The following is a 24,116-nucleotide window of genomic DNA, read 5'->3' on the forward strand; positions in this document are numbered from 1 at the left end:
TAGAGAGAAAAGAATTTCTAGGATAGTACTCCAGTTTCCTTACTACGTTGGCAGAATCAGAAAATATGAGAATAGCTGGAGAAGCTTGGACGAATATCATTTGGAAACAAGTTGAATTGAATGGTTAAACAGGTAATAATGCTCCGAAAGTTCTACCTGAAAAGGAAGTTTGGAACTTAATAGATCAAGAAAAATCTAATTTTGCACTTGAATCCGTTAATTCCGTCCTGGTATTCGGATATTTGATTCAGGAATCAGATTAAATGTGAGCCCAGATGTTATTCACCTTTTTCGATTGTAATAGACTAATAGTTCACCTGGCGTTAGAGGCATTAATATTACTGTTGGGGAAGTTACCAAAGCTCTCGTTGCTCTGGATTGCCATAAGTAAAAGTTATTAGGCTTCGAAAAATTCACCTTCACAATCCGTAGTTGAAACTGTTGACTAGGTTTTGAATATCAAAAAACCATGACAACAGCTACAATGAAAATATTGGTGTGGCTATCTTTTAGTAATAATATTAAGCAAATATTGACATACGAAACACACACCTCTCTTAATGTCGCAGAGACATTATTGCAATAGCTCTAAACCTAGTTGATGCCAAAAGCACACTGTAACATCACAGAACATCAATATTATTGTTGCCTGTATCAAAAGCGGAGGCCATATCAATCATCCTAACGAGTAATTACTAGACTTTCAGTTGAGCTCCATTCCCGTTCCAAAATTACGTTTCTTGCTGGAGTTCGAAGTTGGAACTGATTCAGCCTCCTGCGCTCTTATTCACTCGCAGCAATTTTGCAAGTTACGTTAACGTTTCTCATTCTTTGCAGGCTTCCGGACCGCTAATCCCCTAACCGAGAATGCCCTCAAGATAGATGTTTGTGTTCCTTAAGATAGCAGCCGCGGTACAAAGAGTAATTATGGTACGCCTATGGCTCAGCATTTGAGCATGCCTGTGTTTTTTCTTCTAGTTGTTGTATAAGTCTGGATGTAAACTGCACTTCGGAAGTTATCCCAGTACGGCACCGCCTAATAGCGGAAGCGGAGCGGGCGCAACCCGCATATAACATCCGAACCCTGCATTTTAGAATATACCGTTGCAGGAGAAGGGTTGTTTCATGATACCGCCACTGCAGGTTAACTTCAATTGTCAGGATGTTTGAGTGTGTTTAGTAACCCTGCTTTTTCTGTCTCGATAGTCATTGGTTCCCCGTCAGCAAGTGTGCAGTTTGCCCCTTAACGGGTATACTTGATTCGGATAACAGACAGCAATGCAGCACAATATAAAAAGATACAGTGAGCTCACTTCCATCTCAATTCACACTCACAAACATCAAAATGTCTACCGTCTTAGTCTCAGGAGCCACCGGTTTTATTGCTCAACACATTATCAAGCAATTGCTTGAAAAGAAGTACAAGGTCATTGGTACCGTCAGAACGGATGCAAAAGGTCAACACTTGACCAAGAATTTCAATAATCCTAATTTTCTGTATGTTTTAGTTTCAAACCTCGCTACACCTGGTGGTTTTGATGAAGTTTTCCAACAGCACCCAGAAATTGAATACTTCCTTCATACTGCTTCACCATTCACCTTGAGCGATGACAACGTTGAAGAAAACCTTTTGAAGCCGGCACTTGCAGGAACCAAGGAAGCTTTGACCTCCGCCCACGCCTACGGTAAGAACCTTAAAAAGCTTGTGGTTACCTCATCATATGCTGCTATGGGTTGGACGTATCTCGTTGACAAGTCCATTCCAGATGATGTCTACATTGACGAAGCTAGCTGGACCGATATCCCATGGGATGTTGCTGCAAAAAGCGATGGGTTAACTGCTTACATTGCTTCCAAAGCCCATGCTGAAAGGGAAGTTTGGAACTTCAAGGAAAGAGAAACCCCAAATTTTGATCTTGCTGTTGTTAATCCAACCTACGTTTATGGCCCACAAGCTTTCGATAGCGATGTCACTGAACATATGGGTGAAACCTCCGAAATCATCAACCGTATTATCAAGTTGCAACCAGGTGAAACCCCTCATAGAGACAGAGGTTTGTGTATCGATGTAAGAGATGTTGCTGGTGCTCATATTATTGCTATGGAAAGAGACGAATGTACCGATAAGAGACTTCTTCTTTTCAACGCTGCATTCTCTGAGCAAAACTTCCTCGACCTAGTGCACAAATTCTACCCGGAACAATTTAAGAATGTTCCAATCGGTGACCCAAAAACTACTCAGGCAACCCTTACCAAGACTTTCTGGGGTGATATCCACAATGAGAAGACCAGGGAGATCTTGAAGCAAGACTGGTATTCCCATGAGAAAAGTGTCAAGGATATACTTGAGCAAATTATCAGGGTCAGAGGCCTTTAAAGTGTTTGGCTACTTTGTTTCCTTTTTTTTATTATGAATAAAAATTAATCAGAATAATGTTGATTCCGACATGTAGCTAAATAATATCCAATGATGACAATAAACCCAGAATATTTCAAGTGATAGGTATTACCACTTCCCATTAAGACTTGAAATCACGGTATTCGAATATGAAACCCAAATTGAAAGTAATTAGAAAGGTGAAGTGAATTGTTTTCATAAAGAGATAACCACTACGACAATAGAACTACTACAACTCGTTTGCCTTGTTATTTGAATACACGGAAACTACTCTGACAAGTCCTTTGATTATTACCTTTCCAGGACATCTACAAACGATGGTAGTATATGCAGGTTAAGATCATGGCTAGTACTGAAACCGCTCAGTTCCAATCCTGGCCCTTTAGATACAAGGGAACATCAGTATTTATATGATTTATTTGGTCAATTGATATCTACTAATAAAACTGAAGTTCAAATGTTCCTTGGGTGAGCGAGCCAATAGTTTGACACAATAGGGTCAATTTTGGTGAAATTGACAGAATAATGGAGGTTATACATAATCTAAAAAAAATAGTAGTGATACCCACGAGATTCGAACTCGTGCCTCCGAAGAGACCAGGACCTTACCCTGGCGCCTTAGACCAACTCGGCCAGAGTACCCTTGATTGTGATTGGTTGCCCCAGTTTTTTCATTCGTCAAATTTTTCTCACGGTTACCCCAGTAACGCCCCCGACGACTGAACGCGATACATAAAAACATAAAAAATGTAATATAATGATACCCACGAGATTCGAACTCGTGCCTCCGGAGAGACCAGGACCTTACCCTGGCGCCTTAGACCAACTCGGCCAGAGTACCTTATCACATGATTTGAAGAGGTAAATTTACAGCCTTGTCGACATTGCTAATGAAAAAAAACTTCCCATTAAAAATCAAACAAAGTCATGTAGAATGTCTAATTCACACTCATCAGTTTAATTTCTCTACCCTTAATCATTTGTGGGATATGGCTTCCAATTAGTGCTGCAAATTTTTGGCATACTTACTTCTCGCTTACCAAATTCAATTGGAAAAATTAAAATGAAGTCACATTGGAAATTTCTACAATGGAACAAACGCTCTGATGGGCTGGTTTGATTGTTTTTTAGTATTTTACATCGAAGTCATTTTCAGCTGCAAAATTAATTTCGATAAAGAAACAATCCATACAGAAGCAACCCTACAACGACTGGCGAGAGTTTGTTATAATAGTAACTGCGAGAATTTGTAGATATTGCCTATTTCACGTTTGTCCAGATAGGCTTTTGGCATTAATCACACTCTCATGAGGATGACCAACCGTTACGTCTGCAAAAAGCTTAAATTTTCCACAATTTTACACCAATGGTCGACTAGTTTGAAATTCTATATGTTGAAGAGCTAACTTCCGATTTCAAGTGATTAATATCGCCTTACTCTTGTAACAACCTCAAAGCCAGTCAATTACTTTCATAATATGCGTCTCGGTTCAAATGTCTCCTGTGGAGGACTTCGTCTAAATTTCCACAATTTCCAGTATATGTAGGTCGCTAATTGTGTAAACTAGACTATCGTCTGTCCTAATTATCCACAATAGGCACCATACTGCAAATGCTATATTTGGCAAAGTAATGGGCTCTTCTTGAAGCAATGCTTCACGTATGCAGTACTGGTTCCACTGATAAGGAAGTCTTATCGGAGCAGGTTTTGGCAAAGTCCCTCCTTCGCACGACTACTGAACTTTTGGAGCAGGATCAAGCGAGCAGGACAGACATACAGTCGGTAGACACCAGCCCAATTCGCCACTATGACTCAGTGGGTTGTCTCCGGTACGAAATGCGAGATAAAGAACGGTGGCATACAATCCACATTATTAGAGTTGTAAACGACGGGTTCAAGGTCACTTCAGGCTGATAACCCTCAAGGTATTCGAGGTGCCGAAACCGAAAATACCACAGTTCGAAGCTTGGACGTGACCAATGCATTTAGGGGTATGGCGTCGTAAGAAAAGGTCTTATCTTGTTTAGTGCACCTGAACGTGTTTCACACCCCAGGCAAATTTGGAAACATTGTGGCTCGTAAACCCATTCTTCGCAAACGCTTGACTCCGCCAGCTGAGCCATTTCTTGCCACTAGATAGTAGTTATGCTCAGTCACCACTGAAGGCAATCCAAAATAGGCACAGGGATGAGTCCGTTTTGGAGGGGAATGCGATCTGGAGCCTGTATCTTGCTCAGATACAATATAGACTAGACATATTTTTCATGGTTAGGATTGATTACAAATGGTGAGGCATTAAACAAAGGACGGAGGCACCGGTTGCGACTGTAGGGGCACCGGTACGAGTGTTTGCCTTAGGAGCCCGTAAGCCAGGCGCTGCTATCTAAACTCACCGTGTTTGGCGTACTCAATCTCGATGTGCTGGTTGCGATGGCAATGGGAGTTTACACCATCAATTTTCAAGTTTTTCATGGTCTACAACGGGTGGAATTTTTCATGGGGAACCTGGTTGATCTTTGCGGCAGGCTCATGTGCGGCAAAAACCAGAGCATGACGTCTGCATCATCCAGAGATAGCCACCTACTGTGGTTGCGAGCGGCCCGAATTGTCCCCTCCTTATCTTTGCCTGGGTATGAAGTCATAGCGAGATTGTGGGGTATGTGCGGCATTTGCGCGCACAAACTCCGAATTCTGGCTCTATTGTAGTTCACCGCCTGAGATTTCCTGTTGGCGACAACACAAGCCAGACCAGCTTTGGCGGCCACAAATCTGGTCACAAGCACCACGTTGCCTTGACCAAGAGCCGTGAGACGACGACGCTGTTTGGCCAACAATCTTGGCCTATTCGTGTCCACAACTTCCTCGTAGATCTTACCGGTATGTCCGCGTGGCGAGCTTCGCACAAAGGCTAGGCATCAGAGCTGGGCACCGATCACAATAGCGGTGGTGAACACTGCTCAGTGCAGGAGCAGGCACCGAGGTCTAGATCAGCCAATGTCTTCCACTGCATGGTTGACACCAGGTGACGATCTGCGACCCAGTCTAGAAGCGCAGCCCTCCGCCAGCAATGCTGGCGCCAGCCCAGTCCTCGCACCACGTTGGCGGGGACGCGGTGCTAGCACAGCCATGCTCGCACGAAGGAGTCGCTACCGTCGCAGCTCTACCGACGCCCCTACTACGCCCCTACCGACGCCCTCGCCACCTTTGCCCTGCCACTATTGTCCCTATCTCATTGCTGATACGTCGCTGGTGACAACCTCCAGTGGCCATTGCCCATTGCACACCCAACCACTCCTGCCAACCTCGCCGGCTCGAATCACCCAAATGAACTCCCCACCTACGCTTCCATCACCCCACCCACCAGCTGGCCGGTCACTCCCCTCCCAATCAGCGCCCCTTTTCTCCTCATAATAGGTGGAGTATTTCATTTTTCGCGCAAGCCAAACAACCCGATAAGATGCCCCAAATGGGGCGTGCGCCTGCACCACCTCCAGTGATGATCTGACGTATATATAGCTGGGCCCTCCCCGGATTGTGACCCCCTCTATCCGCGATGACGAACCCACACCACCACCCTCCGCCCGCGCCCCCGCAGTTTCTGCAGTTGCAGCATCCCGTCCAGTTCCCCCAGAACGCATACACCCCACACACTCCCCACCACCACTACCCTCCATCACAGTTGTCTCCCAGAAACAGCCATCCGGAATTGAAGCTCAAGCCCCATGCAACCCACAACTACACCACGTCGTCGGCGTCGTCCATCCAGCGGTCCCCCAGCCTCAGTACCCGCAGTAGCTTCAGCAACGGGTCCACCCCCCTAGTAGCGAAGAGAAACTCGTTTTCAGACAGCGTAGCCATCCCCACGCCATCTGCCCATTCGCCCCTGCTCAACAACGAGCAGATCATTGATCTCATGGAGCGTGAGCAGGATGCCATTGTGCTCAAGTTGATGAAGGAAATCGAGGCTTTAAAACAGGAAAACAAGACACTCAAAACCAATGGCGGCTCGCTCAGCCTGGCATCCTCCGGCTCGGGTTCCACCATGGTGCGCAGGTCGTCGTCGCTCTCCTCCAACCACCGCAACTCCATCTCGTCGATCTCTTCAGGGACATCGTCCAACCAGCCAGCTGCCACGGGTCCTGGCTCCAACAAGCGCAACAGCGCCTTGTTCTCCAATTACTCGGTGGCAGCGTCCAGCAACAGCGACGAGATGTACAAGAAGTTCAAATCGACACTGATCGACTCTGTGGAACCACGCGATCCCAGCCCCACTTCCCGGCAAAAGGCTCGCAGCAGGAACAGTTCCATCATGCCTTATGATCAGGTTTGCGAGGAAAACAAGCATTTGCGGCTGGAATTGGCCCGGCTCAGGCAGGAAATCGATGCTCTCAAAAGGTATAAGGATAATTAGGATAGGATAGGTAAGTTATAGAAGTATAGACGTGCGCTGGTAGCATCGTTAGCCATTTCGGCAAGCTACTGGACATACTGGATATGGTGTGAGAATAAAATGAGAAGTATTACGGGTTCAAGCGTAGGGTGATACATGGACAAGCGAGTAGAGTACAGACACGGTGATAAGGGTGTGGCAATATGTGGTTTGCATTATCAATAAATGGTAAAAAGCCAGCAGATGAGAATTGGTAAAGCTACTTTCGAATAAATAGAGCTGGGCAACGCAAATATTGTAGGATTGAGATCGAGCTACTTCGGAGCAGGTACATTGAAGTAATTATTAGCACTATATGAACTGCCCTCTAAAGCAACAGATCTTACATTTTAAATTCAACTGCACTACAAATCAGGTCCCTGTGTTACAATTTTTCCAATAAGCCTATATCCCGCTAGATTTGCTGTAGTTTATTCCCATGAATTGAAATGAACTCCATACTTCACTACTCTGGGGATTCTCCAATTATGCCAATATTTTCACTTGATGACTCATGTAATTGAATTTCCAGAAAGGCTTAATCTACACATGTCAACGCTAGCTGCTTTACTCTTTGCACTCCATAACTTTAACTCCAAATTTCACTTGCTGGTCATTCCAGCTGACTTCACCACTAGCCACAATCATCCTACACAGGCGCCACCTTGTCCCAGCTGATGGCGCCACAGTTGTTGCGGCCTGTGTACGGCTGCGAGTCGGCTGCGAATTTCGCTGAGGTTGCAAATGTGCACAAACACACCACCATGAAAGTGAACAACCCAGCAGTCATAGCCAGCTGGGCCAGTCTCCTCGGTATCGTGGCCGCCATTATTCTCCCTGACCCAGTTGTTACTCTCACAGGAGCTCCAGATCCCGCCATCGCCATCGCCAACGCCCCAACCGTCCCGTTTCCTCAGTGGCTCACCGACTTCACAGGGCTCCACGAATGGCCCCACTTCGACCCGCCCTACATACCTCTCGACTTCATCAGTTTTGACCTGCTCCCGCCAGTTCCCAGGCACACCCAGGGCGCCTGTGGTGCAGTGGGCCCCCAGTGGTGCCTGTTTGACTGCGCCAACTGTGTGTCGTACGACGACGTTTACACTTGCCCCAAGCTTTCGCAGACATTCGACGACGGTCCCTCGGGACCCACGCGCCAGCTTCTTGCTGGCTTGAAGCACCGTTCCACCTTCTTCACCTTGGGCCTTAACGTGGTGCACTTTCCCGACGTCTACCACGAGACAATGGCACGAGGCCACATTATGGGATCCCACACTTGGTCGCACAAGTTTCTCCCTGCGCTCACTAACGAGGAAATCGTGGCCCAGGTTCAGTGGTCGGTGTGGGCCATGAACGCCACAGCAGGTCACCTTCCCAAGTGGTTCCGGCCCCCCTACGGAGGCACAGACGACCGCGTCCGTGGCATCGTGCGCCAGTTCGGAATGCAGACCGTGTTGTGGGACTTCGACACCCTGGACTGGAAAATGCTTGCTGAGAACGCCCCAAATTCGCGCACCGAACGCGATATCTACGCAGAATTGGACAAGTTCAAGCAAACCAATGGCGGCAGAGGGCTCATTTTGGAGCACGACGTCCACTCCCGTACGGTGGGAGTGGCGTTGAACATCGCCAGCAAGCTCGAACGGCCGTTGACCGTGCCCCAGTGCGTGGGAGGCATCGACTACATCAAGCAGTTCCCGCGCGACTAGTGCTTATCGCTCAAATCGGCAGTTGCTGTCAGGGGTGGTTATGAGTACAGCCGCAAATAAGTTAGCATAACATAAATACTACACACGAGAAATATATTAGCAAGCCACATGGCCTGGAATTAAATAGGGGCTGTCTGGGGGGGTGGGCAGCTAGGCGGAGGCCGAGATGGTGGATCCGTTGAGCAACTCGTGGCCCTTGTTGTTGGCGGCAGTCAACGCAGGGTTGATGGTCTGCTTGGCGTCGGTGATTAAGGAGTCGGCCTTGCTTCTGGTGCTGCTAGCAACCTCAGCCACGTACTCCTGGGTCTGTGCGCGCAATGGCTTGATGTGCGACTCGTTCAACGAGGTGAGCGTCTTAGTGGCGGTGTTGTAGGAGGCAGTCAAGTTGTTGTAGATGGTGGGCTCGGCCTGGGTCACCGACTTGATCTCCTCGTTGTAGGTGGACACGATGTTTTTGGAGATGGCCTGCGACTTGTCGGAGACCTGGTTTCTGAGACGGACAACGAGCTGCGACACAATAGCAGCCAAACGGTGGGCCTCGGAGATGCCCTCATCAAACTTGTATTCGGCCACTGGCAAGTACTTGTTGACGACACGGTCGTACAAGTAGTCGTTGGTGGGCTTCAAGTAGGTCACATTGACGTGGTGGGCGTACTTGGTGGGGTACCCCAAGGCCACCTCGTCCACGAGGTGGGACAACACCTGCTGGTCTACCACGGCGTCGGCCCTGGCAAGCGGCTTGTAGATGAACAGGTTGGCGGAAACAATGTTTCTGTTGACCAAGTCCCAGGCAGGAACAGCGAGCTGGGAGTAGACGTAGTTGATGAGCGAGAACGACAACAAGAACTTGACCAAGGCATCCACGTACGAGTACGACAAGATGTGGTCCACGGACTTGGAGTGGAAGGGGGTGGAGGTGAGTTTTTCAACGACTTGGGACATTGTGGCAGGGCAGTTGATCAAGGGTAGGGTATCAGATCAGGACTGGTCGGAGAACAACACTGAAGAATGGGGGTGCAATCAGGATTGGCTTGCCTTCTTATACAGGGGATGTGTTAGCAGCCACCGGGAGCAACAGACACAAACGCGATGGGTCGTGCGCCGCACGGGTGCATGTGAAACTGGTGCAAATGTGGTGATGCGGGTGTCAGAAGTGCTAGCACCACACACGGCAGGGGGAGAACCGCGCCAAGGTGCACCCCAGGCGGCCACCCTGGCCACCGGCAGCCATAGTATGGGGCGCAGCCGCGGCTGGTTCCGGGTGGTGGTGGTAGCGCTGGCAGGGCCAGCGGCCTCTGGCAGGTCGCAACCCGTGCTCGCACCACCAGGAAATATGCACCAGGCCACTGATAAGACCCTGAATTTCACATGGGCCATCGGGCATCAGGATCACCGGGTCCGGAGTAGCCATGGAGAGTGGCTCGCGGGGCACTAGTGGGACACTGATCATCGCTGTGCCCGGTTTTTCACCCAGTTGACACCGCAAACTGACAACCTCCCTTGGCGCAGCCAGACCCGTCAGCACGCGCGCGAGGCGCCTCCGCACGCAATGGGAAGGATCTGTGGTGTGGCCGATGACCGATGGCAGCATCATGGATAAAAATATTCTCCCAGTCCCGGAAGGTCCACGGAAACTGCATGAGAACTCGAATAGAGTTTGAAGTGTTACGCCTCTGGATGGGATTCGGATTGGTGGCACCTGCGATTGGAATAAATCGGATTTGTGAGGTACACCGAATATTATTTGGATTGTAAAGTTACTCCTGCCCGATCATTATATTATTCTGATTGGTTTCCTCGAAGCTACTGCCCGATTGGAATATTCAGATGGTAAAGTTAAAGCTGGCGATGGATTGTTGTTGATATTTACATACACTACTACTTGAATAATATTCTATTATATTGTTCTCGAAAGTTACACTTGCCCGATCATGGAATATTATTTGGGTTGGTGGTGAAAGCTACACCTGCCAAATCAATACTATTTGATTGGTTTCCTCGAGGTAGCATGTCCGACCAGGATAATAATAATTGGTGTGCACAGCCGATTGAATAATATTCTGGTGCGGACCTCGGACTACGGGGCAGAAATACATTTTGGATTATCTAAACAAATGGACTAGTGGCACAGGGCCTCATGGGGTTTTTCCTTGACCAGCTGTTTCCTGCTTACAGTCTGGGTTTCCTGGTAGTCAGCTGCTTATTGTTGCTTGCAGTCAGGAGGATTTTCCTTTGGCTTTTCGTCATCGCTGTCATCGTCGTCACCCTCCTCGCTGTCAAACTCGTCCTCGTCGCCCTCGAGGTCTTCTGGGAACCCGTAATCGACGGCTTCTCCAGTAAACCAGTCAATGGCTCTTGGAATCAATCTGTCCTTGATCTCTTCACCCAACTGGTAGTCCAACTCCAAGCGAGCCTCCAAGTCCTCGTCGTCCTCGTCCTCTTCCTCATCTTCGTTTTCCTCGTCCTCGTTTTCCTCAGCACGCTTAGGTGGCTTTGGTGGGTCGAAGAAGTTGAAGAACGACTCGGTAGGAGTCAACTTCTCGATGGTACGCGTCTGCTTGGTGGTCTTGTTTCTTTGCTTTCTTCTTTCAATGTTGATGGTCACGTTGTTTTCCTTGGACTTCCAGTTGATCTCACATCCATCGGCGTGGTCATACACAAAGTCTCCTGAGTATCCCAACTCGGCTTGGTAGTGGTAGGTCTTGGTCAAGATCTGGTTGGAGAAGAAGGGGTTCTCATTGAACTCGAAGATCAACTCGAAGCCTGGGGTCTCCAAGTATTCCATGCGAATGTCCTTCAAGAACTGCAAGAGCTCGGAGTCTCTGTCGGTGATGGTTTCCGACACGGTGGACAAGTTTTCCAAGGCAGTCAACCAGAAACCTGGAATACCGGTGGCTTCGTCATCCTCGTCTTCGTCGTCTTCTTCCTCGTCGTCCTCGTCCTTGGCTTCGGCATTTTCTTCGTCATCTTCGTCCTCGTCCAACAACTCTCCCTCCTCGATTTCTTCAGCAGTAGGCTCTTCGGCACCGTTGATGATCTTCTTTCTTCTTTCGTACAATGGTTCGTACTTCTTGAAGTACTTCTTTTCCAAGTTCAACAATTCCTTCTGGAACTCGGCCTCGAGCTTCATCTGCTGCTGTTGGACAGACTTCAACCCGTAGACACGCTGCTTGACCTTCTTGGGCAAGCTGTCGACGTATCCGCTCTGTTGGCCAACCAAACTGCCCAACTTGCCTTGAATCATCGACAATAAAGCTGGGTTGTTGGCCAACTGCTGGCTAACATCTTCGTTTTCTTCGTTGATGGTGGAAACAGTTGGAGGCTGCTGCTTGAGGTAGGAGTTGGTGATCGATGATGGGGTGTTCTGGGGGGTGGGAGCCTTGGAGATGTCTCCGTTCTTGCTTCTGATAGGTTCAGCCATGGTAATTGCCACTGGTATTCACGGATGAGAAAAAGGTTTCACGCGTCTTTTGCACTGATATTATCGGTTTGGGGAGATCCTTCGCTGAATGATACTCGTCAGACTTTGATTGATATCAGAATGCTACCGGTTTGTACAAAACAGTCGTCAGAACGCCTTTGCTAGATGATTTGAACTCGTAGCACGACGTTCATCCCTTGAGTTTTTTTACGATGGCTTTGTGTCACCAGCCAGCACTGGGCAAACTGATGACAATCGGGGACTGGCGGTTGGGGGGCAAGCACCAACCATCCGTCAAATGCACAGACTGCTGTCAGGCGCTGGCTCTGTGCATTGACAGATTTCAGAGAGTGTAAACTAGACATCACTTGTGGCCAAAAGCATGGCTTACCTAAAGAACGTGTTCTGTGCGTTAATGCGAGGTCCCAATTCAGAGTGACGTGGGATTCCAAATAGGGAATCCGCTGCTGAATGGTGAGGTTGACGATGGGAGGAGTTGATACACCAGTAGCAAGTGACGCGATTGAACGATTGCCGGTGAGGGGTAGCATCCACGAGTAACCATTCGCAGATCCTGCCTCGCCAATCATAAAGTGGGCTCCTCATGTGCTAAACTATAATAATAGATTCTTAGCTAATAGTGAAGATCTAATTTTTTGTGCTCGATTAATTCCATCCCAGTAGGGAAATTTAGTTGGATGCGTTGATGTAAGCAGGGCTGGAGCAAATGCCGTATTTCAGGGACTACCGATAGTCAAATCGCTTCCACAATTACTGACATATTATGCTTATTAAGGATATACTATTAAACGACATAGGGACAAAACCACAGCTACATTTGCATAAAATGGTATCATCACACATAAATATCTAAACACCTATCATGGGCTTCTTGCTGTTGTCCACCTGGGGCTCCTTGATATCATCATACTTACCATCCAAGTAAAGCTCGATGTCAGCAAGCCTCTTCTCCCATTTTTCGACTTGACTCAATTTGGCTTGGATGTCGTTGATCTCGTTGTCAATGGACTTCAAGTTTTCCTCTGACGTCAAATCGTGGAACTTGGTCTCTTCTTGGTCGATTTCCATGATATAGTCGTGGTACTTCATTAACAATGGACGGTGGGACAACGTGATAAAAGTAATGCTTTTACGTTGCAACAACTCAAATAAATAATCTTCCACGTCAGTGGAAACGGCATTGGTACTTTCATCCAAGATAACCAACTTTGGCTTCTTGAACAAAACTCTAGCAAGACTCATTCTCTGCTTTTCACCACCACTAAGCACATCTTTCCAGTCCTTCACAACATTGAAGTTTCCTTCTCTCTTAAGCAAGTACTCCAACTTTACTTCACGAAGGATATGGTACAAGTAGTCATCATTGTAACCCATTTCAAGCATATCACTATAGCTGTGTGGGTAGATGATTTGATCACGCAAGTTACCGGTGGTGAAATAGGCCTTTTGAGGCAAGTAGAAGATGTCATCATCGTCTGGCTTAGACAACAATCCACGGTATAATGGCCATAATCCAGCAATGATTCTAGCAATCGATGTCTTACCACATCCGTTGGCTCCTAAAATCAACAAGTTCTTGTTATGACTAACCAGGAAACTCAAATCCTTAATCAATGGTTCATTTTCCGAACCTTCTTTCGATGGAATAATCACAGGAATGTGCTCGAATCTAATACCGTTTTGATAGTTCTTTTGAATAGTACCACGGATGTCTTTAATTCCTAATTCGGATCCAAAATCAAATCTAGGAGAATGAACCTTGTGCAATTGGGTCAACAAATTGAAAACACGCTCAGTATAACCAGTCAATTCAGAAACATCCTTGATGGAGTACATTAATCTAGACCCAGCATCTGCCAAAGAAAGCATCAATCTCTTGTTGATGATAAATTGTCTCATATTCTGTCTTTGGTTAACTTCCTTACTCTTTTCAGATTGGTCTTTTTTGTCAGCAGGCCAGAGCTCATCTAAAAAGACTGGCAAACCAGCAAAGATATATCCCCAAGCAGACCAAGTGTACTTCAAAACATAATCTTCCAAGACAGAGTAATAAAAGGAAATGTTAGTCTCCTTACCGAGATGTTTATACAATCTGCCAAAACTCTCACTCAATTTGGTCTTTTCAATAACAGAACCCTTGTAGAAACCAATTTCTTCACTGTTGGTCATCAAGTTAAGGTGCTGGTTGAAATACTGACCTTCCAAGTGAGTTTTCTCGGAGGAGAGTTTACCAAATTTAGGTGTTGCCTTCTTCAACAACATTGCTGTAATGAAGTAGTTTGTGAAGATACCCACTATGGCACCAGTTCCGAGGTTATCTCTCAAGTAAACCGAGAAAAATATCAAATCCACAAAAGGCTTACCCATGCTTGAGAACAATCCACAAATGGACTCACAGAACCTAGTAACATCATTTGTGATGTATTGATCGATGTTCTCGATATCACTACCATTCAAGGAAATCTTGTAGTAGGCCATGACATTATCGAGGTACATATCATGGATGTATCTTGTCAAGTTGGTTCTAAAACTCAAGGCAAGTCTGTTTTCCAAATACTTGATGGCAGCATTGGTATAAGAAGCAGGGAAGGCAATCAATAGCCAGTAAATCAAATCTCTAGCAAACTTCTTACCGTTACCACCAATCAAGTTCTTGACAAGCTGACCGTCCAACTTGGCCACCAACAAGGACAACCAGGTTCTCAAGATCAAGAAGAAGCATTGTGAAAGTAAGAGAGAGGTGTTCTTGTTGTTGAACTTAGGGATTAAAATTCTCCAGATGATGGCAATCTGATTCAAGAACTTGGAGTTGAAGATGGTTTTCTGCAGGTACTTCTGCTGGGTGACGAAGTCCTTGTATAAGTACTTGTCTGCAGCATACTGGTCGAGACTGGGCTTTGGAATGATGATTCTTGTGAAGGAGTTTTTGCCCTTGGGGATCAAGATCTCTCTGGAGCCGTTTTTGAGCACGGTAGACGACTGTCTGATCAAGTTTGGCCTGTTCAAACGGCGGTTGGTGACATGCTCCTTGTACTTGTTCAAGGCACTGCGGATGGTGAACACCACTCCCAAGCCAAAGGTGGAAATGAGGGTTCCCAAGAAAAGCACCACGGGTCGGGACTGGTAGTTGATGGTGAGGTTGCTGGTCTGATATGCTTGTTTTAGTAGTAGCACGATGTTTCGAATATCCTGCCTGCTGTAGCCAGCTAGCCTGGACATGTTGATCATGGTGGCCGTGGTACTACTCAGATTACTGGAGGAAAAGAAAACTGTAGTCAACTCCGAGATAACAATAACTGTGGGCAATCCCCACACATGCCCCAGCCGAGGAACCGGTTTACGTAAGCGAACTACCCTGAACAATTTCATGTGCGTCTGGAAACTACGAGCTAGGTGTCAAGAATTGCTATTGGACGGGCAGGAATGGTGGCACACCAGCCACTGGCTGGAACACCCGTACTGCCATACATATGCTATACACCTGTCGGGACTGGAGCGACACTGGCATGTCCTTCAAGCGAGCTTGGTGCCCATTAACCACAGTGTAGCCACCGTGTAATTGGCGATGAGCGCCCAGCCTCAGGCTTTTTTGCGGTGCAGGAACCGCCTAGTTTGGTGTTGTCGACTCAGAAGCTCCCGCCCAGCCGTTTCAGGCGTACTAGGGTCGGGTTCTTGCCCAGTATGTGATTTTTCGTTTGGCGGAGCACTCACCACACCTTGCCCTTCATCTGCTTAGAAATGCACTGTTTGAACTTAGCGAACTCCTGTTCACACGAACCCTTGGCCATCGTGCTGTAGGTGTTCAAGACACATTGGCCGTATGCCATGCCTTCTTGTGAGCACTTGCTACTCGTCTCCAAGAGCCTCTTGGCGGGTCTTACTCTTGGGTTGGAAGTCATATTTGAGGATCAAATCCACACCAGGCCCAGTTTTTTCATAGCGGGTCGTGCGCGTACAATTGCTGGGGTCTTTGGCCCCATGGACCATACCTATCATATCGATGGGAATAATTTCTGTCTGGCTCTCTGTGTAGAGATGTGTCTTTTTAATACTAGTAAGTAATATAGACAAGTGTAGTTGTAGATATACCTGATCAGATAAAAATTCATAACAAGCAAAACAAGCAATTTTGCTAATTCAAGCAATCGATATGACCCTAAGAGGTTCTGGTATCATGATATTTGTACTTATCGACCATAATGTTGTATAATTCTTCGAAAGAATCCAGGATATCTCTAAAAAAATGGGAAAACCTTGAAGAAATACTCCCGTGTTCCATTAATTTTGATTATTTTGCATCATTCGACCAAATTTCCAAGTTTATTTGAGCAGGTAACTACTTGAAGTAAACAAAACTCCTTGAATCATTAGAATTTTTATCTAAGCAAAGAAGTCTCTGGGCGAGTACCAAGAGTGGATAGTACCGTTCATCTATAAAATTAACATCTAAGTTGCAAAAAAGGTGTCCGCTAAAACTCCTACTTTTGAATTGTAGCCAATTTACAGATTAATCTAGGATGACGATTTTCCTGGGTTGATTGGCAAGTCCATAACTTACCAAATAATAGGTTGGCCACAAATGTCAGTTTCATTGCCAGATTGAGGGTAATTTAATTCAGCTTATTAAAGGAAAACTCTATTACTATTATGAAAAGAAGAACAGACACCATTGAGGGCCTTTCAATTCTTACTCTTGATCTACAGGAAGGTTGCCAAAAATAATTCATTGCATGGAACTTCTATCGATTCTTGAAGTCCCAATCTCTCCTAAATACTCTGTGGATTCCAGAATGCCTAGTATTGGCTCCACTTCCAGTACTTTTCGCCTGGATTGACCAATTCCCTTTCGTTCTCGCCAAAGAGAACACCGTAGCCCTCACCCTGAGCGAGAATGTAGTTCAAGTACAAAAGGAATTTGGCTGGTACAAACCCTTCAGTGTCCCAAATCTGCTTGAGCTCAGCACGTGCCTCTGCTGCAGATTTCTTGGATTTGAGTTCCAATTTGACGTTGTGGTTCTTTTCGTAAGTCTCCCAAACCTTCTTTACAGGAACATTTTCCGAGTACACTTTCAAGGAATCTGGAAATCTGGAAGGGTTGGGGTCGGAGGCCACGGAGGCTATCACGTAACCAATGTCGGCCACGGTAGAGATGGAGGCCTTGGCGTCGTCAGGACCCAATTGGTTGATGGTGTTGGTAGCAGTATCAACACCGTAGTGCTGAACGAGTTCATAAGAAAACGACGATTTCTCGGCAAAAAAACCGGTAGCTATGTCGACCACCTTGACACCAAGCTTTCTGAGGTTGGTAGAGTGGTCAATCTTGATACCCAAAAAGCCTGGGGCAAGCTCCTGGGCGGCCCCAACATGGATTCCGAATTGCGATGGAATCACGAGCTTGGGCTTGACAGCAGCCACAATTTTCTCGACGTGGCCAAACAATACCGGGTTGGCAGTGGTCAATTCGACAATGACATCGGTACCTTTCAATGCCTGAGCCACGGCAGCGGTGTCGGCCAAGTCGGCTTGAATGTACTGAACTTTGTCAGTGGAGACCTTGTCATCCTTTCTGGTCAAAGCTTTGATGGGGTAGGCAATTCTGTCGGCAAACGCGGAAGATTCCAACGCGGCTAAGACAGGCTGACCCAATTGGCCTGAGAGACCGATAACTGCAATTGAAGACATTATATGTGGAAGGTGGTTGTATGTGCTGGTTGGTTGGTAGACCAATTGTTTGATAATTTAACATCGGGAGGCTGACCATCTCGTATTTATATTTAGGAGCCACGGCTGGCTCCAAAATAATTGTGGGTGCAAAGTGGAGCTGCAAGCAAGGACGATTATCAATATTAGTAAAATTGGTTGCGAGCCCATTAGTAATGGAATCTGCTTACGTTAGATGGTTAGTGTGGGTGTTGGTAATGCTTACGTCAGGTGGGAGTGCGGGGTCTTACATAAGCAAGCATATTTGTAATTGGGCTTACAAAGTGCTCGTGAAATTAGGTATCTGCAGATCCTTGCCTTCTTGCGACATTGCAATCGTCTCCCATTCCATTGCATTGTGGATGTATCCAGAGTGATGAAGATTTACTCAAGGAAACATTTCTTCAAAACAGTATGCAAAGAAAGGAAAAGGGGCCACAGTATGAATTTACTAAATTGAAGCTGTAGGGGATGTATTAATAAACTTTATTTGAGAGCCAGAGTCCATATCAGTGGTGTATATACAACAAGTAAGATCATCTATAGAGTAGCATAGAATGTATAGTCATACTGGTAGCAAAAGTTGAAATGTATTCATCTTCATGCTTTTTACAAGGATTCTCTGTTATCTAACAACAGTACTGACAATCGCTGCCTGTACAGTTAAATGGAGAAGTGAGGGTGCAGTAGGCGTGGCCCCTTATGCAATTGTTGCTGCACTATTTACTTATTACTGGGAATCGAAAAAGAAGCTATGATTATACAGTGCATGTTCAATGGAATACTTACAATACTCCTGGGAATTGAGGTGAGCCATGTATCTAGTGCAGTCCAGCGGCTTTCAACAGGTTGAGCTAGAGTATATTTTGATGTGAAACAGGCAAGAATTGCTAACCTGCTTCCATTCTGTCAATATAGAACTTTTAAATTTCATAATTAATTATTTAAGCGGTACTATAAGAGCACAACGAGAATTAGCGTTTCATATAGCAATGAGGGACTAAAAGCAAGGGTAAACCATTTCCGCTTGGTTATTATATTCTTTTCTCTCTTATCAGAACGATATTATTTTCGGAGACAAGAAAAATGTTTTGTCACACTTTGAACTATACCACAAGTTTCTTAACTACTTGTAAGTATTATGATTAATCTAGTTGTAACCTGAGTTAATTAGTCATGATGTGATGATTATATCATAGAGGCCGAGGGGCAGAAATATTCCTATGAGGAGGGGGGGAAAGGACAGATGTCATAGGATACTATGTATAAGGACGATATAGCACATTAGATGAAGCTGAGATCTCTTTAAAAAAGTGATTCCTGCGAAGGAGACTCAGTACGAGGAACTATGACGGGAGAAACGTTGTTTTACTCATCGAATCAGATGTTTACTTTAGTGCAAAATATCTGACTACACAGAAGAGAACAACTAAGTACTTCAGGAATACGATCAGAACAAAAACTATACGAAAAAATGCCGTATTACCGTTTTATCTATTGGGAAGCAGATTACTTTACTCTCTAGATGACTTAATATTTCTATTCATGTCTTTAAATCTAGCTAAAAAAGGCTTCAGACTTGCTGTAATTAGATAAAGACCACAAATTTAGCTCAGATGCCATAAATTGCCGTTAAAGAAGCAATTGAATTTGTGAATAGTCGACAAAAATTACAGCACCCAGAATTATTTTTTTGACAAGAAGCACAAAAGGAGTTACAGTGGCCGAGTGGTTAAGGCGACACCCTGCTATTAGCGGTTAAGGTGTTGGGTTTTACCTGCGCAGGTTCGAATCCTGTCTGTGACGCCATTTTTTTGATGATTTTGATTTCATTCCGGGAGAACTCCTCGAATCCCGTACTCTAACCACAATAAAGCCCTACGACGTTTACGGTCCTGGACTTTAGACAAAGCAGTTTCGAAGCACCGATTTGATACCAATCTTGCCCCTCACCACCTAAAGCGAAGGAGTTTAGCATCACCGGAGTTTGCCCGAGTCTCCACTTATGGGTTTTGGTGTGGTCTCGTGACCAAGTTCTATTATTTTTTTTTTAACTCGATCAACGGTTTATAACTGAGTCATTATTGATCCCTTACCGTTCACTACGAAGTTGTTAGTACGCCGATAGGCTCCAAACTAGCTACCACCATTTCCTTCTAAAATTGTGCTCAAGTAGATCACTTTTTCCCATTCTTGTGTGGCTTCCTTTCCCAATTAATCTGCGTCATGGATCCCACCAACGATCCCAACTTTTTACCTCCATCTTTAAACAGAGACATTGAGCCCACGGCTCCCTCCTCGCAGATTCCCAACAATATGCCAATACAGCCCTTTGTATTGGCCGACTTGGGAAATGCCATGGATGCCCCTCCTCCCCACCCTTCGACCACAAAGAAAGACGATTCGGTTGATGAGAGCCTAAACAAGGGAGAGTACCACTCGAAAATCCCCCGGATCCACTCGGACCTCGTGGACACTTCCTCCGACGAAGACATCTTGGGGGGCCGCAACAAGCCCAAACCTGTGGACAAACCAATATTACCCCCAACAGTGGAAGTTAAGTCGTCCCAAATCGCTGACCTCGAAGAGGTGCCTCATGGGGTTCAAAGACAGGCCAAGACCTTAGACAAGTACCAATTCCCGACTCACAGATTGGCCACTACTTTGCTGGACGACTCCAAGTACCCATTGGTAATTGTGGCTTGTGGCTCATTCTCCCCAATCACCTACTTACATTTGAGAATGTTCGAGATGGCGTTGGATGCAATTACTGAGCAGACTCGTTTTGAAGTGATTGGGGGCTTTTACTCGCCTGTTTCCTCCAATTACGAAAAACAAGGATTGGCTCCAGCTCACCACCGGGTGAGGATGTGCGAATTGGCATGTGAACGTACGTCGTCATGGTTGATGGTTGACGCTTGGGAATCATTGCAACCAAAATACACCAGAACTGCTTTGGTATTGGACCACTTTAATGAAGAAATAAATATTAAGAGAGGAGGGATTATGACCAAGTCAGGTGAGAAGAGAGGCGTCAAAATCATGTTGCTTGCCGGTGGTGACTTAATCGAGTCGATGGGCGAACCAGATGTCTGGGCCGACCAAGATTTACACCACATCTTGGGCAAGTACGGCTGTCTAATCGTGGAAAGAACGGGATCTGACGTTAGAAGTTTCCTTTTGAGTCATGACATAATGTACGAGCATAGAAGAAATGTGTTGGTGATCAAACAATTGATATACAATGATATTTCCTCCACGAAGATTCGGTTGTTCATCAGAAGAGGAATGTCAGTACAGTACTTGTTGCCCAACTCAGTGATAAGGTACATCCAACAGAACAAGCTTTACTACGACTCTGAGCCTGTGAAACAGGTGATGTCTGAAAAGGCCGATTAGATTTACTCCTTTAATATAGATTGTTGTTGGTTGAATCGAACTGTGGATTGATTTTAGGCTAACTTGTTTTTTCATTCTCTAGCCACTGCCGTGGTCAGTGACACTATGTGTATTAATTATCTTTTGATAAAATGGTTCATTTAGAATTCGTTTCCTTAATTTATTCATAATCAGCGAATTGTAGAAATTTATTCCTTCCTTTTTATTCTTTCCCTTCTCTTACTTGATTGAATGTGACAGAATTTCAGGTCTCAGAAACGGGAGACCGACACTCTATAAAATCAGAGGCCCTGTAATGAAAAATACTTCTTGATCTCAAATATGATTCCTACAACTCAGAATCTCAATGTATGTTATAAGTGTTTAGCGTATTATTCTCAGCCCGCCTACAGACTGGTTGAAATTAGGACGGGTTTAGCACTTCTATTCTACAATATATTTCTTATCATCAATTATTATTATTAGACGTAACTATATCTACCATTCTTGTGCCTTAACACCAAACTTGGATTTTTTGGTACCCTTAATTGGCTTCACCAACTTAGAACCACCTTCTAAGAACGAAAACTTGATTCTTCTTTCAGCTTCATACTTGGCAATGTGTTCTTCCTTTTGCAAAGTCAATCCAATGTCATCAAGACCATTGATTAAACAATGCTTTCTGAATTGTTCGATGTCGAATTGCTCAACCAATACCTCATCGGTTTCACCATGTCTGATTTGTTGCTTGGGCAAATCCACGGTCAACTTGATTCCGGCCTGGGCAACAGGGTATAACTTTTCAAGAATAACTTCTTGGGGGATTCTGATTGGTAACAAACCATTCTTGCAGGAGTTGTTGTAGAAAATATCACCGAAGGAAGGTGCAATCATACACTTGATACCGAAATCCTTCAAGGCCCAAGGAGCGTGCTCTCTAGAGGAACCACAACCGAAATTGTCACCAGTGACTAATAAGATTTCAGCTTCACGGTTTTGACCCACATTCAAGACGAAGTCGGTTTCGACGTCCTTTCCGGTGGCTGGATCCTTGGTGAATCTGGCTTCGTAGAACAAACCGTTCTTCAAGCCGGTACGCTTGATGGTCTTTAAGAATTGTTTTGGAATGATGGCATCAGTGTCGACGTTGGCCTTGTCCAATGGAGCAGTGGTACCCGTCAAGACGGTGAACTTGTCCATTCCAGCAGCAGTAGCTGGGGCGGAGACCTTGGCCTTCTTAGTTTCGGGTTCCTGGGGAATGTCGTTGATTTGCTCGTCAATGGCGCCTGGGGTATCGGCAACAGGCTGCTTTTCGTGCTCGTACACAGCATCTTGCAAGGCCTTGTCCTCTTCAGCCTCAATTGCCACCGATGGTTCGTCGCTGGTGTTGAAGTCGAACTCACGGATATCGGTGAAGTGGCCCTTGATGGCAGCAGCGGCTGCCATGGCGGGAGACATCAAGTGAGTTCTGGACTTAGCACCTTGACGGCCTTCGAAGTTTCTGTTGGAGGTGGAAGCACATCTTTCTTCAGGATCCAAGATGTCTGGGTTCATACCCAAGCACATGGAGCATCCAGCTTCTCTCCACGAGAAGCCAGCAGCCTCGAAGATCTTGTGCAAACCCTCTTTTTCGGCCTGGGCCTTGATCAAACCCGATCCTGGCACCACCAAGACCAACTTGACATTGTCAGCCTTCTTGTGGCCCTTGGCGACCTTAGCAGCAGCTCTCAAATCTTCGATACGTGCGTTGGTACATGAACCGATAAAAGCCTTGTCGATCTTGATGTCTTTCAAGGGGGTGTTTGGAGTCAAGCCCTGGTACTGCAAGGCTCTTTCCATACCAGCCTTCTTGATGGGGTCAGACACGTTGGCAGGGTCTGGAACGCTGGCAGTGATGGGCAAAGCGTCCTGGGGCGAGTTTCCCCAGGTGATGGTGGGCACAATGTCGGAGGCAGCGATCTTGATGTCATAGTCAAAGTGGGCACCCTCGTCACTGTGCAATGTCTTCCAGTAGGAGAGGGCCTTTTCCCACTCGGCACCCTTAGGAGCCAATGGTCTACCCTTGATGTAGTCAAAGGTGGTTTGGTCTGGCTTGATCATACCAGCACGAGCACCAGCCTCGATGGCCATGTTACAGATGGACATTCTGGCCTCCATGGACAAGCTCTCGATGGCCTTGCCCGCAAACTCAATCACGGAACCAGTACCACCGGCAGTACCAATGACACCAATAACATGCAAAACCAAGTCCTTGGAGGTGATGCCCTCGGACAAGTCGCCGTCCACGGTGATTCTCATGTTCTTGGACTTGGCTTGGATGATGGTCTGGGTGGCCAAGACGTGCTCGACTTCCGAGGTTCCAATACCAAATGCCAACGATCCGAAAGCACCATGGGTGGAGGTGTGTGAGTCTCCACACACAACGGTAGTTCCTGGCAAAGTGAAGCCCTGCTCAGGCCCCACAATGTGGACAATTCCCTGTCTGTCGTCGTCCATGCCGAAGTAGGTGACGTCGAACTTTTTCACGTTCTGCTCCAAGGTTTCCACCTGTAATCTGGAGTCGTCTTGTTCTATAAATGTGCTGACATCGGTGAAGTTTTCTCTGGAGGTGGTGGGGATGTTGTGGTCAACAGTGGCCAACGTACAGTCGGTTCTTCTCACGGTTCTACCAGCGTTGGTCAACCCTTCGAAAGCCTGTGGAGAAGTGACTTCGTGGACTAAATGACGGTCGATGAATAATAAGTACGACCCCGATTCGTCTTTGTGGACTATATGGTCATCGAAGACCTTGTCGTATAAAGTTCTTGGTTTGGAAGCCATAGTGGTTGTTGTAGGTGTTGACTTGTATAACCCGAAATACTTGCTTTTTATATACCAGGGTGGAATTTTGCGGGCACGCCGGTATCGCGCCGGAACCGGCGCTTTCCCGGCTACCATCCCGGTGCACCTGGGCCAATCGGCCCTGAACAATTTGTCACACTACCATGAGTCAGTCACGGTGCGGGGACACCTCCGGTCAGGTGGACGGTCACCTGGTACGGGAACACGTGTGTAGAAGC

At 46.3% G+C, this 24,116-nt stretch overlaps 12 protein-coding genes and 3 non-coding genes across 15 annotated transcripts; 6 read left to right on the top strand and 9 right to left on the bottom strand.

Annotated features, from left to right (window-relative positions):
- The first annotated feature begins 1,043 nt into the window (after positions 1-1,043).
- CANTADRAFT_27127 (NAD(P)-binding protein) lies at positions 1,044-2,431 on the top strand. Its single transcript, XM_020208004.1, has one exon. The coding sequence runs from the start codon at positions 1,346-1,348 to the stop codon at positions 2,375-2,377; it is 1,032 nt and encodes a 343-aa protein (XP_020062334.1). The 5' UTR covers positions 1,044-1,345; the 3' UTR covers positions 2,378-2,431.
- A 526-nt stretch (positions 2,432-2,957) lies between these two features.
- Positions 2,958-3,040, bottom strand: CANTADRAFT_t238. Its single transcript has one exon. It is a non-coding gene; the product is annotated as a tRNA-Leu (tRNA).
- Positions 3,041-3,156: 116 nt separating this feature from the next.
- On the bottom strand, positions 3,157-3,239 carry CANTADRAFT_t237. The gene has a single exon. It is a non-coding gene; the product is annotated as a tRNA-Leu (tRNA).
- An 810-nt stretch (positions 3,240-4,049) lies between these two features.
- Positions 4,050-4,313, top strand: CANTADRAFT_91683 (uncharacterized protein; the record flags this gene model as incomplete). Its single annotated transcript, XM_020211849.1, has 1 exon — positions 4,050-4,313. The coding sequence occupies one exon, from the start codon at positions 4,050-4,052 to the stop codon at positions 4,311-4,313; it is 264 nt and encodes an 87-aa protein (XP_020062335.1).
- Positions 4,314-5,952: 1,639 nt separating this feature from the next.
- CANTADRAFT_7708 (uncharacterized protein) lies at positions 5,953-6,810 on the top strand (the record flags this gene model as incomplete). The annotated part of the gene is made up of 1 exon (XM_020211166.1): positions 5,953-6,810. One exon carries the CDS (start codon positions 5,953-5,955, stop codon positions 6,808-6,810), a length of 858 nt encoding a protein of 285 aa, XP_020062336.1.
- A 782-nt stretch (positions 6,811-7,592) lies between these two features.
- CDA2 (chitin deacetylase) lies at positions 7,593-8,537 on the top strand (the record flags this gene model as incomplete). Its single annotated transcript, XM_020211850.1, has 2 exons — positions 7,593-7,641; positions 7,699-8,537. The coding sequence occupies 2 exons, from the start codon at positions 7,593-7,595 to the stop codon at positions 8,535-8,537; spliced, it is 888 nt and encodes a 295-aa protein (XP_020062337.1).
- A 150-nt stretch (positions 8,538-8,687) lies between these two features.
- Positions 8,688-9,479, bottom strand: CANTADRAFT_91685 (uncharacterized protein; the record flags this gene model as incomplete). The annotated part of the gene is made up of 1 exon (XM_020211851.1): positions 8,688-9,479. One exon carries the CDS (start codon positions 9,477-9,479, stop codon positions 8,688-8,690), a length of 792 nt encoding a protein of 263 aa, XP_020062338.1.
- Positions 9,480-9,545: 66 nt separating this feature from the next.
- CANTADRAFT_302114 (uncharacterized protein) lies at positions 9,546-10,403 on the bottom strand. Its single transcript, XM_020208336.1, has one exon. It carries the CDS (start codon positions 10,129-10,131, stop codon positions 9,694-9,696), a length of 438 nt encoding a protein of 145 aa, XP_020062339.1. The 5' UTR covers positions 10,132-10,403; the 3' UTR covers positions 9,546-9,693.
- Positions 10,404-10,434: 31 nt separating this feature from the next.
- NAP1 (histone chaperone) lies at positions 10,435-12,039 on the bottom strand. The gene has a single exon (XM_020208334.1). It carries the CDS (start codon positions 11,956-11,958, stop codon positions 10,738-10,740), a length of 1,221 nt encoding a protein of 406 aa, XP_020062340.1. The 5' UTR covers positions 11,959-12,039; the 3' UTR covers positions 10,435-10,737.
- Positions 12,039-12,688, bottom strand: CANTADRAFT_302031 (uncharacterized protein). Its single transcript, XM_020208335.1, has one exon. It carries the CDS (start codon positions 12,546-12,548, stop codon positions 12,120-12,122), a length of 429 nt encoding a protein of 142 aa, XP_020062341.1. The 5' UTR covers positions 12,549-12,688; the 3' UTR covers positions 12,039-12,119.
- Positions 12,689-12,828: 140 nt separating this feature from the next.
- PXA1 (ATP-binding cassette long-chain fatty acid transporter) lies at positions 12,829-15,207 on the bottom strand (the record flags this gene model as incomplete). Its single annotated transcript, XM_020210541.1, has 1 exon — positions 12,829-15,207. One exon carries the CDS (start codon positions 15,205-15,207, stop codon positions 12,829-12,831), a length of 2,379 nt encoding a protein of 792 aa, XP_020062342.1.
- A 1,481-nt stretch (positions 15,208-16,688) lies between these two features.
- CANTADRAFT_27130 (CIP1 protein) lies at positions 16,689-17,800 on the bottom strand. The gene has a single exon (XM_020208006.1). It carries the CDS (start codon positions 17,659-17,661, stop codon positions 16,774-16,776), a length of 888 nt encoding a protein of 295 aa, XP_020062343.1. The 5' UTR covers positions 17,662-17,800; the 3' UTR covers positions 16,689-16,773.
- A 1,593-nt stretch (positions 17,801-19,393) lies between these two features.
- Positions 19,394-19,485, top strand: CANTADRAFT_t216. Its single transcript has one exon. It is a non-coding gene; the product is annotated as a tRNA-Ser (tRNA).
- A 326-nt stretch (positions 19,486-19,811) lies between these two features.
- Positions 19,812-21,417, top strand: CANTADRAFT_27131 (nicotinamide-nucleotide adenylyltransferase). The gene has a single exon (XM_020208007.1). The coding sequence runs from the start codon at positions 19,906-19,908 to the stop codon at positions 21,076-21,078; it is 1,173 nt and encodes a 390-aa protein (XP_020062344.1). The 5' UTR covers positions 19,812-19,905; the 3' UTR covers positions 21,079-21,417.
- A 99-nt stretch (positions 21,418-21,516) lies between these two features.
- Positions 21,517-23,988, bottom strand: LEU1 (3-isopropylmalate dehydratase). The gene has a single exon (XM_020208008.1). It carries the CDS (start codon positions 23,875-23,877, stop codon positions 21,556-21,558), a length of 2,322 nt encoding a protein of 773 aa, XP_020062345.1. The 5' UTR covers positions 23,878-23,988; the 3' UTR covers positions 21,517-21,555.
- Positions 23,989-24,116: the final 128 nt, after the last annotated feature.

This window comes from Suhomyces tanzawaensis (assembly GCF_001661415.1).
Source record: "Suhomyces tanzawaensis NRRL Y-17324 unplaced genomic scaffold CANTAscaffold_7, whole genome shotgun sequence".
In the NCBI taxonomy this organism is placed as follows: domain Eukaryota; kingdom Fungi; phylum Ascomycota; class Pichiomycetes; order Serinales; family Debaryomycetaceae; genus Suhomyces; species Suhomyces tanzawaensis.

What these genes read in the sequence shown, in the direction of transcription:
- CANTADRAFT_27127 (XM_020208004.1), top strand. Translation starts at nt 1,346, where the DNA reads ATGTCTACCGTCTTAGTCTCAGGAGCCACCGGTTTTATTGCTCAACAC.
- CANTADRAFT_302114 (XM_020208336.1), bottom strand. Translation starts at nt 10,131, where the DNA reads ATGATGCTGCCATCGGTCATCGGCCACACCACAGATCCTTCCCATTGC.
- NAP1 (XM_020208334.1), bottom strand. Translation starts at nt 11,958, where the DNA reads ATGGCTGAACCTATCAGAAGCAAGAACGGAGACATCTCCAAGGCTCCC.
- CANTADRAFT_302031 (XM_020208335.1), bottom strand. Translation starts at nt 12,548, where the DNA reads ATGATTGGCGAGGCAGGATCTGCGAATGGTTACTCGTGGATGCTACCC.
- CANTADRAFT_27130 (XM_020208006.1), bottom strand. Translation starts at nt 17,661, where the DNA reads ATGTCTTCAATTGCAGTTATCGGTCTCTCAGGCCAATTGGGTCAGCCT.
- CANTADRAFT_27131 (XM_020208007.1), top strand. Translation starts at nt 19,906, where the DNA reads ATGGATCCCACCAACGATCCCAACTTTTTACCTCCATCTTTAAACAGA.
- LEU1 (XM_020208008.1), bottom strand. Translation starts at nt 23,877, where the DNA reads ATGGCTTCCAAACCAAGAACTTTATACGACAAGGTCTTCGATGACCAT.